Source organism: Zalophus californianus, chromosome 6 (genome assembly GCF_009762305.2).
Source record: "Zalophus californianus isolate mZalCal1 chromosome 6, mZalCal1.pri.v2, whole genome shotgun sequence".
In the NCBI taxonomy this organism is placed as follows: Eukaryota; Metazoa; Chordata; class Mammalia; order Carnivora; family Otariidae; genus Zalophus; species Zalophus californianus.
Window position 1 is genome coordinate 112759507 of NC_045600.1, and position 13882 is coordinate 112773388.

General features: G+C 42.4%; 1 protein-coding gene across 2 annotated transcripts in view; it reads right to left on the reverse strand.

The window, feature by feature from the left end:
• The window catches only part of NPTN (neuroplastin), a 71784-nt gene that overhangs the window by 30722 nt on the left and 27180 nt on the right, over positions 1–13882 (reverse strand). For both annotated transcript variants that reach the window (XM_027570986.2, XM_027570985.2), the window contains exon 2: positions 4459–4806. In XM_027570986.2, coding sequence (XP_027426787.1) covers positions 4459–4806 — 348 coding nt within the window. The remainder of the gene's footprint in view (positions 1–4458; positions 4807–13882) is intronic.

The window sequence follows — 13882 nt, forward strand, 5'->3', positions numbered from 1 at the left end:
TGTTGCATTTTCCAAATTTTGCCAAGGGAAAATTCTTAAGGAACCATCACAGTTCTCTCCAGCCCGTATTTATTCCCAAAACAAAACTTTTTCAGAATTGCAAAGTAAAACACATTCCACTGTGCAGATAATATAACTAGAATGCGATATGTGTTGGTATCATGTGTTCCTAGTGTTTTAGAGCTAAAAGGCCCTTAGAGTTCACCGAATCCCCACTCTTTAAGAGCTAGAAACGGAAAATGACTTGTGCAAGTCATGACTTAATGGCAACGCTGGGCCTAGAACACACATCTAACTGAATTCTCTAGCTCTGCCTCCCTTCCCCACCTCCAACCCCCCCCTTCCCCCCACCCCGCCACTTTCCGCCCTACAGCAAGTTACATAATTCATCTTCTGGTTCTCTCCTGGGCTTAGATAACCTGGGGTCATTATTTTAGAACCTACGAAAATAACCTACTTGACTCAAATATTAGAACACATTGAGCAGAAATGTTTTAAGGCACACGCTAGCATTCCTGGAAGGTTCATCCTTAAAGCCCTTTGAATTCCACCACTATATTAAAGTCAAGATGTTTGCCGTCTTGTTGTTATCGTTACTTCTAACCTTTTCCCAAGCTCAGCTGTTATTCTACTTTTGGTCAGACATTTTCAGGTGAAGTCTAAACTTTTCCCAATCACAATTAGAGGTACTTCCTCTTTTATTCTTTTTCCAATTGTTTCTCAGAAATTCTTGACTAACTTCCCATTTCCCTGCACCTGGCAACTCTGTAGCAGCAACCTGACACCATTTTATGTAGTACGGTGCTGACTCTTAACTCTTGAGGACAGAACTCTCTCCCTCCACTGGAGCTAAGCTTTGTTCCCTGTGCAGGGAGGGGGACAGAATGGAGAAGTCATGGGACACTTGCAAAATATAATGCCCAAGGACCTCCTAATCAATGCAACATTTCTGACTGTAGAGCTCATATCAAAGAAAACTGACAAATAAAGCAAATCCTCAAGTCTGTTCAATTAAAGGGGTTCTCACTATTTTCCAATTCTGGCAAAGGGATAGTGCTTATCTTCCATTCAGCATTGGTCCTTACTGGTAACATCAAACAGGGTCTCTATGTACAGATAATGGAGGCATAGCAGCCACTAAGACAAAAGCAGATGCATGGAAACACGTTAGCGCAGTGGTGTCCCATGGTTTCCAAAACACACTGGACAGAAGCCAAATCCCTGGGCCTTAAGTCGAGCAGAACGGCTGCAAACCCTGCAATGGAAGGCGCACACACACCATCAGCAGAAAGCACCACAATTCCAAGAAAAATCAAAACCAAGCAAAAACAAAAGAGAGAACCAATACTCCACAGAAATTAAAAATATAAAGGCAACATCAAAACCCAAACACACTTTTAAGTTTTTACTAACTTTTTATTATCCAATTTTACTTTCTGTCCCACGTGGGACTCTCCTGGTTCTTCTTCTCAGACTGCACTGAGAAATGGTAAACTCTGAGGATGAGGCCAAGAGCTTCCAGATGTTTCAACACAAGGAGGCCAAAGTAAGTGCTACTCTTACCTGTGACGATGCAAATGCTCACTGCAGCTCAGGGAGATCAAGAAGGTGATGAGAGCAACCTGCAGACTTTCTGCCAAGAATTCTTGGAAGGCAAAGGAAAGCACTTTTCCCCTTACGTGTTAAAGATCCAGGAGAGAGTCAGCTGGGAGCAAGTGGATAATTTAAATAGGTTTAAATAGGATTCTGCACCATAGGCGGGCTGTGGGGTAGGGTAGCCTCCCTCCGATGATTGCTGTATATGGAAACCCGTGCTAAACCAAGCTCCTTGGCCAGGGTGCCACATCTGCATTCTACACCAGGATGAAGGTGGAGCTTTTCTCTCTGTGGTTTAGCACTGTGCATGAAGATCCAGGAGAGAGGAACATTTAGGAGAAGCCCAAAAATGTTTACCTGCCACTGACTCCTATTTAGAAACAGTGGATGGGAGACTCTTACCCTCACCATCACTCATGTGTAGAAGAACATGCTATGGCCAGGGAGATATCCTAAAAACTGGGCGTATTTCTCTGTCTGCCTTACCTTACTCAAGGAGTTCTGGGGAAAGTACTGTCAAGAAGTCATTCTTAGGGGTGCCTGAGTGGCTCAGTCGGTTAAGCGTCTGCCTTCGGCTCAGGTCGTGATCTCAGGGTCCTGGGATCGAGCCCCACATCAGGCTCCCTCTCTCTCTGACCCTCCTTCCCGCTTGTGCCCAATCTCTCTCTGTCTCAAATTTAAAAAAAAAAAAAAAAAAAAAAAAGTCATCCTTAGAAGACTTCAACCTCCTCCTGGAGGCAAATGTCCTGCTAAGACCATAAAACAATCCAATTAGAGTGAATTCAGGATATTTTTTAGAAGTAGCAGCAGCAGCTTGGCTCTCTAAAACAGTTAGGGTTAACTGACTGAGGACGTCTGGGACGAGACTGAACTGGCCAGGGTTTGGTTTAACCATGTGCAGACACTTCTGAGTTAGGAAGTTTATTTCCAAGTAAACTGGGGAAATATTATGTAGTACCCCCAAAGACTCATCTTCTGGCCCCAAGGCATGACCTTTTAACTCTGAGTCTACCTGAGTCAAGCTCCTGGGAAGTACAAGTACCAAATGCCCAGCCCAGTCCATGCCTACAAACTTCTGCAGATTTCTGTGGCCATATGGGTAATTCTGCTTTCATAAGGAAAGGAGCAGGGGGGCAGGAGAAGGAAGCGTGCAAGGGAAAAACTGTTAAATTAAAGGAAAATTGCTGGGTTAATATTCCCCATTTTCACATAGACAGGTTTTCTTTTCCCCTTTCCAGAAGCAGGTTCTCTGATTGAACAGTGCCAGCTGCAGCAGCCTCTCCTATCTCTCCCCTGAGGCCTCTCCTCTTCATAAGCATCTTCTAAGGTACCGTACCGAACAGATGACTAACCTGCTATCTTCCACATAAGTATACAGATTCAGGGCTCATGTCCTATTATTTCCTGTGTTATTACCAAATTCCTCATAAATGTGTTTTTACTATTTTTACTTACTCTTTCTAAATCAATCAGTTCCTTAAGCCAGACGTGGCTATAAGTCTGAGTTGTTGAAGAGAAGGTGAAAACCCAAAGAATCTTTCCACTAAGTAGAGTCTGCTTCCTCAAGTATTAATCAGGTCAGATGTGGGACTAGAACTAACTTCCTGGCCAGGGTCACTAGCTCACTGGTGGCTTCTCCCTCCTTCTTCTTCCCACTGTACAAGTAGCAAGACACTTTTCAGAAAGAGAGGTGGCCACAAGAGCTCCTGTATCTAATGTCTTACTTGTACCTGCTACAACAGAGGAAGGGAAGAATTCTGAGCTCGCTGCTTAGCTCTCCCTCATCACTTAGTTGGAATTTAGTTTCCTCTTTTTTCAAAATGCAAGAAAAGGCCAGTGTGAATGGCTTCCAAACTACTTCTGGGGTTGCCAGGGGATGAGGAGCACTGTGCCAACAGTCAGTCATCAAAGTCAAACTATCTGTGAACAGGAAGCAGATGCAACTCTGACTTTGAAACAGCATGGTGGGGTTTTAAAAAAAATACTTTGCAGTTTAGTGTCACCCGGTGCCTAATAGCAAGACATATGGAGAAAATCTCAGGCTGCTGCTTTTGACAGAACAGGAGCCTGGATGGGCAGGACCAGTAAGGAGTGTACTGCTGTAGTGGAGGGCTGTTATCAGAGAAGCACATGCCACTGTTTTAGAAAAGAAAAAGAGCTGGAACTATGGAACTATCCAAGCTTACATGCCACCCAACAACCAAAACACACCACCACACCGCACCTATGGCGACATTCCCATCGCAGAACAGGATGACACCAAGTCACAGTGAGGGAAGAAGCTGGGCAGACACAAACTTAAAACCATAGAGGTGAAGGCAGCTACTCAGAGAGCTTCAAACAGATGAACAGAAGAAATAAAAAGTAGTTAGATTGGGGAGAGAAACAAAAATAAAAAGGCACCAGAGAATAAATCAGCAAAAGGATAGCAGGAAAACCTACTACAAAATTAAAGGGGAGGGAAAGAAACAATTCAACACTACCCTGGTTTAACTGCCTGGTATTTTGAGTTTTAAGTGGTTTTTTGAGGCACCCCCCGCCAACCCAGTTGTCCCTCCCCACCTCTTCCCACTGCAGATGATTTTGGACAGGCACGGATTTCCCCAAGTTCTTTGTTCCTGAGGAGAAAGACACAGAGAAGGGTTGGGGGATAAGGGAGGCAGAGAGGACGGCAAAGGAAAAAAAAAAGTTGCCACAGATGTTTTCATACACTACAACCAGAAGGGTCGTGGGTTTGAAAAAACGAAGACAATGGGAGGGGTGAGCGATCATACTGGGGAAGAGGGAAAGGAAGCAGAAGGGAAGGGTCATCGGGCCACCTCTAATGACTACAGTACTACTACTGTAGGGTGCTGGACTCACTCTGAAGGACGCTTATGGTGGCCTGGGCTCGAATCCATGTTATGGAGGGGTTTTGCCTCAAGTCATTCCTCTTGGGGTCGTTGCTGGCCCTGCACTCGTAAGTCCCAGAGTCCTCCAAGGTGAGCCGGGTTATTCTCAGCACACTCACGCCGTTTGACCCGTAGGCGGTGTTTACGGTGACACGGCGCTTCCGAGCACCGTCCCACAGCTGTCTGAAAGACTCTGCCCGGTTGACTTCTGCGTACCACCACTGGATCTCTGGCGTGGGGCTCCCGACCACGTCACAGTACAGCTCAAAGGCGTCCCCAGTGAGCTTAGTTTCTGACATGGGCGACTTGACAAACCCAGCTAGAGGGAGGGGGAGCAGGAATGCAGTGACAGGCCAATCAGAAAAAAAAAAAAAAGAATCAACAGGTGTTAATAGTAATTTAAAGAAAAGAAAAGAAAAAAGCAAATGAGTTGCAAAGAACAAAAAGGATTCATTTTTAAACTATAAAGAGACAGTAAATAGCATTTCATATAAGCTTTTAGAAGAAGAACCACCCTGGGAAGCTTATGAAGCAAAGGCAGGCTAATTACAAGCTGGGGCGGCCCAGGTGCTAGCCAGGCAGAAGCAAGCCCACTGGAAAGCGTTTTAGCAATGGGCCCGGTTGGTAGGAATCAGAAAGCCTCAGGTCTCAGGGAAGAGTCTTTTTCCTTAGAGCACAAACCATTACCTTTTCAAATTCAGGCAAGCAATGAAAGATAACCGCAAGCAGCAGTAGTTCTATATGCCAAGTCAGGATCTCTCTTTTGGATGGGTGAACACTTCGTTAGAGATGCAATGTCTTTTGTGGGCCTCAACAAGAAATATTAACTGACCTAATGGTGCCTTCTCCTGAGAATCAAAGTCCAAATTTCAACCGAAAAGGCAGCATATTTCTCTCTTGTGCAGGAGTCCATCCTGAGTTTGGGATGGACTTCCCCCCACATCCTGTTCTCCCCTGGGTCTTTGGCAAACAAACGGCCCAGCTAGCTGTGACTAGGTAGCCTCTACCTGAATGCAGACTTTCAGGCACAAGAAAACAAGACAGCCTGTACTTCAGAGTGAGAATTACTATGGGTGTCAGCTCAGCAGTAGAACCAACAGCAACGGCAATCCAGCTCATTGCCAATAGAGGGACTATGCCTTCCACAATTCCATGAGTTCATAGAACTAGAGAACTCTCCTGAAAAGTCAGTCTTAAAAATAACCATGGTACTTGACAGGCTCTGTCTACACAGTTTACTTGCCTAGCTCCCAGAGGCCAGCTCATAAAGAATAAGAAATATGTAATGATGAATTAAATTCTATGGTGAAGGCTAGGCCTCAACAATATTGCCAGGCATTGTTCAGGAATTAAAGTTGATGCCTACCTCCAATTGTCCATAATTTGCTTTAGGTTACACTCCCATAAGACAAGGTGGCAATGGCAGAAAGAGAGTAGAAAATCCAGACTTAATTGAAGAACTTGGGAGTAGGATCTATAATAAACTAAATCACAGCGCAAGCATACTCTCTCTCACCCATTTACTCCACCTAGGGTTCATCAGCACTTCTACCAATTCAGGCAGTATCCTAAGGTACAGGGCAAGAGCGGCTGGTCAATTTCTCTGGGGACCAAGCTGACCCCTCTGGAGTGAGCAGAGTGGGGCCAGGATCTACCAACATCAGATTAAAAACATTCCAAAGGAAAGGTATAAATTAAATGGAACAGCTTTCCTACAGTCCAGAATCCAAGGATATAAAGGAGCTGGCTGAAAATGGAGGTTACTAAGTGGAGAATTTTCTGTTTATATCCACAGAAGTACTTGCCTTTGGAAATAAATTCCACCCCATGGACCTGAGAACCCTAAGAGAGGTACTATACTTACTTAAGTAAAGGACAAGACCTCCAAATTCATACTAGTCTTTCAATTCATAAAACACTGAGAATCTGGGGAGGACAGGAATCCAGTAATCAACAGCCTCAGACTAAATGTTCTGCCTTGAAAATGCTATTCTAAACTACTTCTTCAGATCGTGTCAGTTCCTTGTAAGGAACCATCTACCAGAGGCCCCAAGAAGCCAGAAAGATGTCACTCTCAGATGCAGGGGAAGTTTCAGAATTTCAGAAAGGAGACACCAATCCCCAGCAATGAAAAGCTGAGCTCACTTCCAGGTAAGTGGTAATCAAGGAGCCATGTCCTAATTTCACAAACTGCCACCTGCCCACCCGTCAAAGTTAATGCCAACTAATATAGAAGGACAGGTAAAGGAAGCTGGTTCCATTCATTTTACTACTGGTTTAATCACCATGGAAAACTGGTTATCAGTAAATCCCTAGGAAGCAGTAAAGAGCAGTACTCTGTTTTAATCACACTCTCAATCATTAAGTGTAAATTACAAGAGCTCTTATTCTCACATTTTCTGTGAACTGGGGGAGTTTATGTCTTCTCAAACACTGTGATTATGCACACTGTCCTCGACTTATGATGGGGTTACATCCTGATAAAGCCATTGTAAGTTAAATTATTTCTAAAGCCGAAAATGCATTTAATACACCTAACCTACAGAACATCACAGCTTAGTCTAGCCTAACTTAAACGTGCTCGGAGCACTTACACAGGCCTACGGTTGGGCAAAATCATGTAACAAAACAACTACTTTATAAGTGTTGAATATCTCATATAATTTATTGAATGTTAAACGGAGAATGAAAAACAGAATGGCTGTATGAGTCCGGAACAGTTTTGTCTATTGGTTGTTTACCCTCGGGAAAGCCTGGCTGACTGGGAGCTGCAGCTCACTGCTGCGGCCCGCAACCATGAGGGAGGAAGGGTCTGCGAAAAGATCAATATTCAAAATTCAAAATATGGTGTCTATTGAATATGTATCACTTTTGCACCATCATAAAGTTGAAAAGTTTTAAGTTGAACCACGGTAAATCAGGGACCATCTACTTGATCACCCTCTAGAAACCTGTTAGTGGGTTTGTTTTGTATTTTGTCCCCTTCTGAAATGCAGGCTGACATTTAAGCCTCTTTATCAATCTACTGACTATGCTAATGTAAAAGGAATGCCTGCAAGTATGTCCAGAACCCCAAGAACCCAACCAATTCCAGTGTAATCTCAAATCCCAACGCTACACAATTCAAAGGTAGCTGAGAAACAGCCTGAACACAATTCCCACTGCATAGAACCAAGCAAGTCACTCAACCTGACACTGCCACCTTTGGGCAAAACTCACTACTAAGGAGGAAGGAATGCTGATCTGATTTAGTTTAATTTTCTACCTACACACAGGAAAATGGGACTAAGTCAAAAATAAATGTTCTTTGAATTAGTAAATTATATGGCATATATTTAAACAAACATCTAAAAACAAGACTTAAAATCCCTTAAAACACTAACAACAGACATCTATGTGTTCTTTGAAAGCTATTATTATTTATTATTAGCCATGTGCACCAACAGGTAACATTTTCTAAGTATGTGTTATGTGTTAAGAGACAATGTGCTAATAAGCACTTTGTGTTACCTCATTTAATCCCCACAACAGTCCTATAAGATAGGTGCCACCATAACACCCTTAAAGATGGAAACTAAGGCCCAAAAAAGTTAAGTACTTTGCCCACAGTCACAAGCTAATAGTGAAAGAGTCTGGCCTGAAATCCAGATGTGTCCAAAGCCAAAGCATGGTCTCCTAATAACTTTGCACAACTGTGGTCAATATCCCTTACTAAAATAGAAAAAGTTTTTAAAAATTAAAGATATTTTTTGTCACCACTTAAATGTAATTAATTAATAATTCCTGACTACAAAAACAAGGACCTGTCCATTGGAATGTGCAGCACACTGTGGTCACTAACTCCTTAAAATTATAATCCTAGTAAAGAATGGAGATAGAGAAGCATTGGATCAAAGAGTTCCCCAAGCAAGGGGTGTGTGCGTGTGCGTGTATCGGGGGACAGAGAGGAAAAGTGAGAAAACAAAAGAAAAGATGGTTCAAAAGCAAGATTGCCCCCTAGTTCTGATGATTTCATCACCCTGCTCTTGAGAAGGCTGGCTTCATAGGAGGGAAGAGTTTAAAAACATTAGATGCATTTCTCTGATACTGTGGTCAGTGGGCAAATTAACAAAGGGCAGTACCTAAAATTTTTATAAAACTTAACAGTTTACAAAGTGCTTCCATGCACATCACATCGCATTTCATTCACATAGTTTCACAAGGTTCATAGGGCAGGCACAGAGAGAGGTTCATAACTTGCCCAAGACGGCTCAGGTAGCTAATCTTGAGCAGAGATGGGATCAGAATGCAGGTCTTCAGCAATTAGTCTACTGTTCTTCCCATTAAACTGTACTGCCTCTAACCAAACCAAGCACAGGATTCCTTGATAGCTGAACATGCATCAAAAAACCATGAAAACAAATCTATTTCTCCTCCTAGAAGCAGGGAAAAGAAAAAACAAAAAACCTCTCTACACAGTATCGTGAAATCACAATTAGCAAAGGAAAGTTATTAGCAATCATCTACCTCATTATCCATCCAAAATTAGCTACAGTTCAGGAGAAGAGAAGAGCCAGCTTGCAGCAGCAGCAGCAGGAAGAGGCAGACAGCTCAGAGCCTGACTCACTGCCCTGCCTTTCATCACCAAGGGCTCTCAGTCAAGTATGTGCCCTCAACATAAGAGGCCAGCAGAAGGATCTGTTTGATCTCCAGGTCAAAGCCCATCCAATATTTTGGAAAAAGCCAAAATTTCTGAAAAAGAGCCTCCTACCCCTTCCCCACCATCATCTCTACCCACTGTAACATGTAACGAGGCTCAGATCTCAAACAGGTTTGAGAAAGTGCATTCGGTTCAACAATGATAAAGGAAGCTGAAAGGTGGTCACAGGTTTGGGGGAAGGGAGAGACTAGAAGCTGGGGTTGGAGGAGGACAGCAAGCACAGTACAAAAAAATGACAGTAAAACCGGGAAAGCAGTAATATAAAATTGCATAACTGGGGATGGGGGATGGGAAGCGAAGATGACAGCTGGGGCTAGCAGCCGGAGAAAAGGAGGAGCTCTCTGGCAGGAAAAACTGGATGTGTAGATATGTAGCAGCGGGTGAGAAGAAAAAGGGAACACAGAAGAGCAAGTTGAGCCCAATCCCAAGAAAACCGCTTTTACATATGCCCCAGGAAGCAAAAAAGCTAACCTAAGTCCCACACAGGACCTGAGACCATCAGTGATTTTTACAGCTGAAATTCTCACGTACCTCCAGGGCAAGCTCTGAACAGGTAACAAGACTTAACTTCTCACCCCCTCTCTCTCTCAGCTGACTACTGCCAAGGCCAGGCTTTTAAATCTAGCCTGCTTTTATCACCTTTTATTTATTTATTTTTTTAAACAGCTATTCCCTTCAAGCCCCTGTTTACTACTAATTCCCTGTGGGTGGCTCATGCTGTTGTCTCTTGCATGCCTCATAATAAAGAGAAAATGACAGCCAAGGACAAAAGAGCATTTCCCTCCCCCCATCTCACCCTCAAACACACCCTCATATCATATACATCAAAAAGAAAAAAGACTAAGACAAGCTATCTCTAACTGTGGTTTTAGGCATAGTATTTCAAATCTATTTAAACAACTGTGAACTGCTACAAGGCTGTATACACAGGCTGTACACATCTCGCCTATTTTTTTTTTTAAAGATTTTATTTATTTGAGAGAGAGAGAGAGAAAGAGTGAGCACGAGCAGGGGGAGAGGCAGAGGGAGAAAGGGAGAAGCAGACTCTGCTGAGCAGGGAGCCCGATACGGGGCTCGATCCCAAGACCCTGGGATCATGACCTGAGCTGAAGGCAGATGCTTAACTGACGGAGTCACCCAGGCGCCCCACATCTTGCTTATCCTTACTGTTAATTTAAGAATTATCATCACTATTCCTTAACAACAAAGACAGGTCTTAAATCCATACGCACTTATTCTGTATGTAACCATCAAGAGTAAGGCAGGCCTGAAGCCCTGGGAGTGGATGAAAACGGGATAACCTCATTTTCTGCTGCAGCAAGTATCTGGGTCTGATCTCAAGGATTAGTCTGATCTGTAGGTAGAAATGGCAGCAATTACAAAGCATTTCCCAAAATTTAACCTACTCCTTTCTCAGCTACCTCTATCAGGCAGACATGATAACGGTTTAGGACTGTTCCCATCACTAGTTTCTGCCAGGGCCCACTCTTCATTTAGAAAGTGTACCATCCAAATGGCTAAAGAAATCTGCTCAGCATTTTAGCCAGCTCTGTTTTGGAGAAACAGGGAAATCCAGTTTGAAGGAGACTACGTAGTTTAGTGATTAAAAGCAGCAAACTCTAAAATCAGATTGTCTGGAGGTGCAATCAATAACTATATGACCTCAGACAAGTGACCTAACCTCTCTGAGCTTCTCCTAATCTGTAGAAAGAGGTAAATAATAGTAGCAACCTCATGGTGTTACTGTGAGGATTAAATGAAATAACACAGCTTAAAACAGTGCCTGGCACATGGTAAGTACTCAATAATGTTAGCTATTATTATATGTCTCCACAGAAATAATGCTGAACAGGCCACATGCAATAGCCTTCAGCACTGCTCCACAACAGGCTGCGAAGCAAAAATGTTACATCCAAAATGAGTTCTAAATTAGAATCCAACTTCAAGAAACAACAAAAAATTAACCTTTAAAATAAATTTAGAACCATAATGGAAGTAGACTGCAGAACGCAATGAAAAAGGGAATTCTTCATTCCTTCCTATCCTTAGAGCAACCTAGAATGGGGAGAATGATAATAGTGTGAATTCAAGGAATTTGCGAAATGTTACTAGAGTCATAAACCATTAAATCTGAGATATTATGAACAATGTGAAAAGCCCGGGGCGCCTGGGTGGCTCAGTCGTTAAGCGTCTGCCTTCGGCTCAGGTCATGATCCCGGGGTCCTGGGATCAAGCCCCGCATCGGGCTCCCTGCTCAGCGGGAAGCCTGCTTCTCCCTCTCCTTCTCCCCCTGCTTGTGTTCCCTCTCTTGCTGTGTCTCTCTCTGTCAAATAAAATCTTAAAAAAAAAAAAAAATGTGGAAAGCCCAAAAGTAATGAGAATAAAAGGAGGCACAAGATTCTCCTAAAAAAAAAAAGTGATGAATAAACCCACCGATTACAAATCAATCTGTTTAGCAATGATATATGGGAAGATACTGAACACTGGGCAGGCCAAACTGTAAATTCACAAAATATAAAATGGTAGTTACAGGATTTTGGACCATGTCAGATTAAGCTTAATTTCATCTGACAGGTCAGCTTTTGAGTCAGTATCTCCACACCTTAAATTCCCTTAACACTGAGTAGTTTCTTCTAACAGGAATGATGCCATCTTCTTTATTGGGTAGTTGTAAGTCATGTAGTTTATATGGAAGAGCTCTGTAAACTGTAAAGCTCTATGCAAATGTTATTTTAAGACAGAGAAGGGATAAGCATCTGATATGACTGATCTCCAACAAGGATTTTCATTCAGTCCTGTTGTCAATTACCACTGACAAGCTAAACAAGACCTACCTAGATCCATGGGTCTAAAAGTCAGTGACCAAAAAAAAAAAAAAAAAAAAAGGTTAGAAGTATGATAAAAAGAAACCATGGGCTTCTCTCAACCCAGAAAATACAAACAAAATTTTGCCTATAATACAGGGGTGTCCCAGGGGCGCCTGGGTGGCTCAGTCGTTGGGCGTCTGCCTCATCCTCAGGTCATGATCCTAGGGTCCTGGGATCAAGCCCGGCGTCGGGCTCCCTGCTCAGCGGGAAGCCTGCTTCTCCCTCTCCCACTCCCCCTGATTGTGTTCCCTCTCTCACTGTCTCGCTGTCAAATATATAAAATCTTTATTAAAAAAAAAAAAATACAGGGGTGTCCCAGAGCCCAGGTTAGACATTTGTGTCTCAATTGTATTGCTATTGAGTGAACAGATAAGGGTCTTTCTAGTAAGCTGAGAGCTGCCCACCTTATAAGGAAATGAGGCATGGTTTACATCTAGGTTGGATTCTTCAACTTCTTCAACCTCAATATCCTCCTCTGAAAACTGGGGATAATAATCCCTACCTTCATAAAGTCATGGTGAAGTTCACATAAACAATGGTATATAAAATTACTCTGTAACCTATACGGCTATAAATGAGATAATACAGGGGGCCATTCTGTGCAAGCATTCTAGTCTGTAACAAAGGATGACTTATACCAGCCCTGGGGGTTCTAAGACTCACCCATGGGGGAGAGTGGTTGTCTACTGCACTTTTTCTTAATTTTTCAATTTTCCAAAGGAATAAAAGCATTGAAAACCAATGACCCAAAGAATTTAAATATGTTTCAAATAGAAAGTGACATTAAATAAGGTAGAGTTGCCAGCAATTAATAATAAAATTTAGAATTCTGGTCCCCTCTTGCATTTCTTCTTGTATATGTAACATGCTCCAGGGGGCACAATAACACCAGCCTAGGACCCTGAATGTCCTTGAAAGGGCTCTAATAGATTGGAAGCTCTGCTTATATGTTATTTATTAGAAAATCCTGGCCACTTAAGTCTTTTACAGACATCAAATAAAGAGCTTCATTATTAAAGACACTCCTTGAGACTAACAACATTTCCTCCTCATTCCAAAAAGGAAAGAGGCATTTTAGTTTAATCTTGAACAAAGAGAGTGAGGCTAAATATAACTGATCAGGTCCCATTTTGATTGTGATATCAATATGACTATAACCTTAGTTTTTAAAAACTAAGGATGTGTCCAAGGGGAAAAATGCAATAGCCACAAACTGATATCAAGCTAGTCTTTTTAGGAAACTTTAGGAAATCTACTTAACTCCACAAATAGTACTCAAGCTGCTAGTACACAAAGGAAAAAAAGCTAGTTTTGCTAGCCATTAAAAACCAAGGATGTCTCATCCAAAGGAAATAGACAAATGCATATAAATCAGCTGTATCTTAAAGGGTGTTCTTAATGAAAGGTCTGGTTTCAAACAGTGAAACCCTTATATATTTAAGCAAATGCTCATAAAAATTCTATTCCAATAGACTGTCAAAAATAGCTATGGACCAATCTAGAACTAGACCCAAATGAACTACGAGGCCAAAACCAATTTTTTTGTGTGTGGTCCAGGGGGGGTGGGGGTGGGGAACAGTTACAGAGCATGCCTCAGTTGACCCTCCAGTTAGGATTTATTAAAGGCAAAATGAAAACAATATGCTAGAAAGGTTGAATACTCCAATTAAAGAACCAATCTCACAGCCAAGGGTAATTACTAATGAAAAGCTGATCTTCACTAATTACTTTTCCTGTGAAATTCACTTAACCTGTAGATTCAATATAATATTTTTTTAATTTATTTATTTGAGAGAGCACACAAGCAGGAGGAGGGCAGGGGGAGAAGG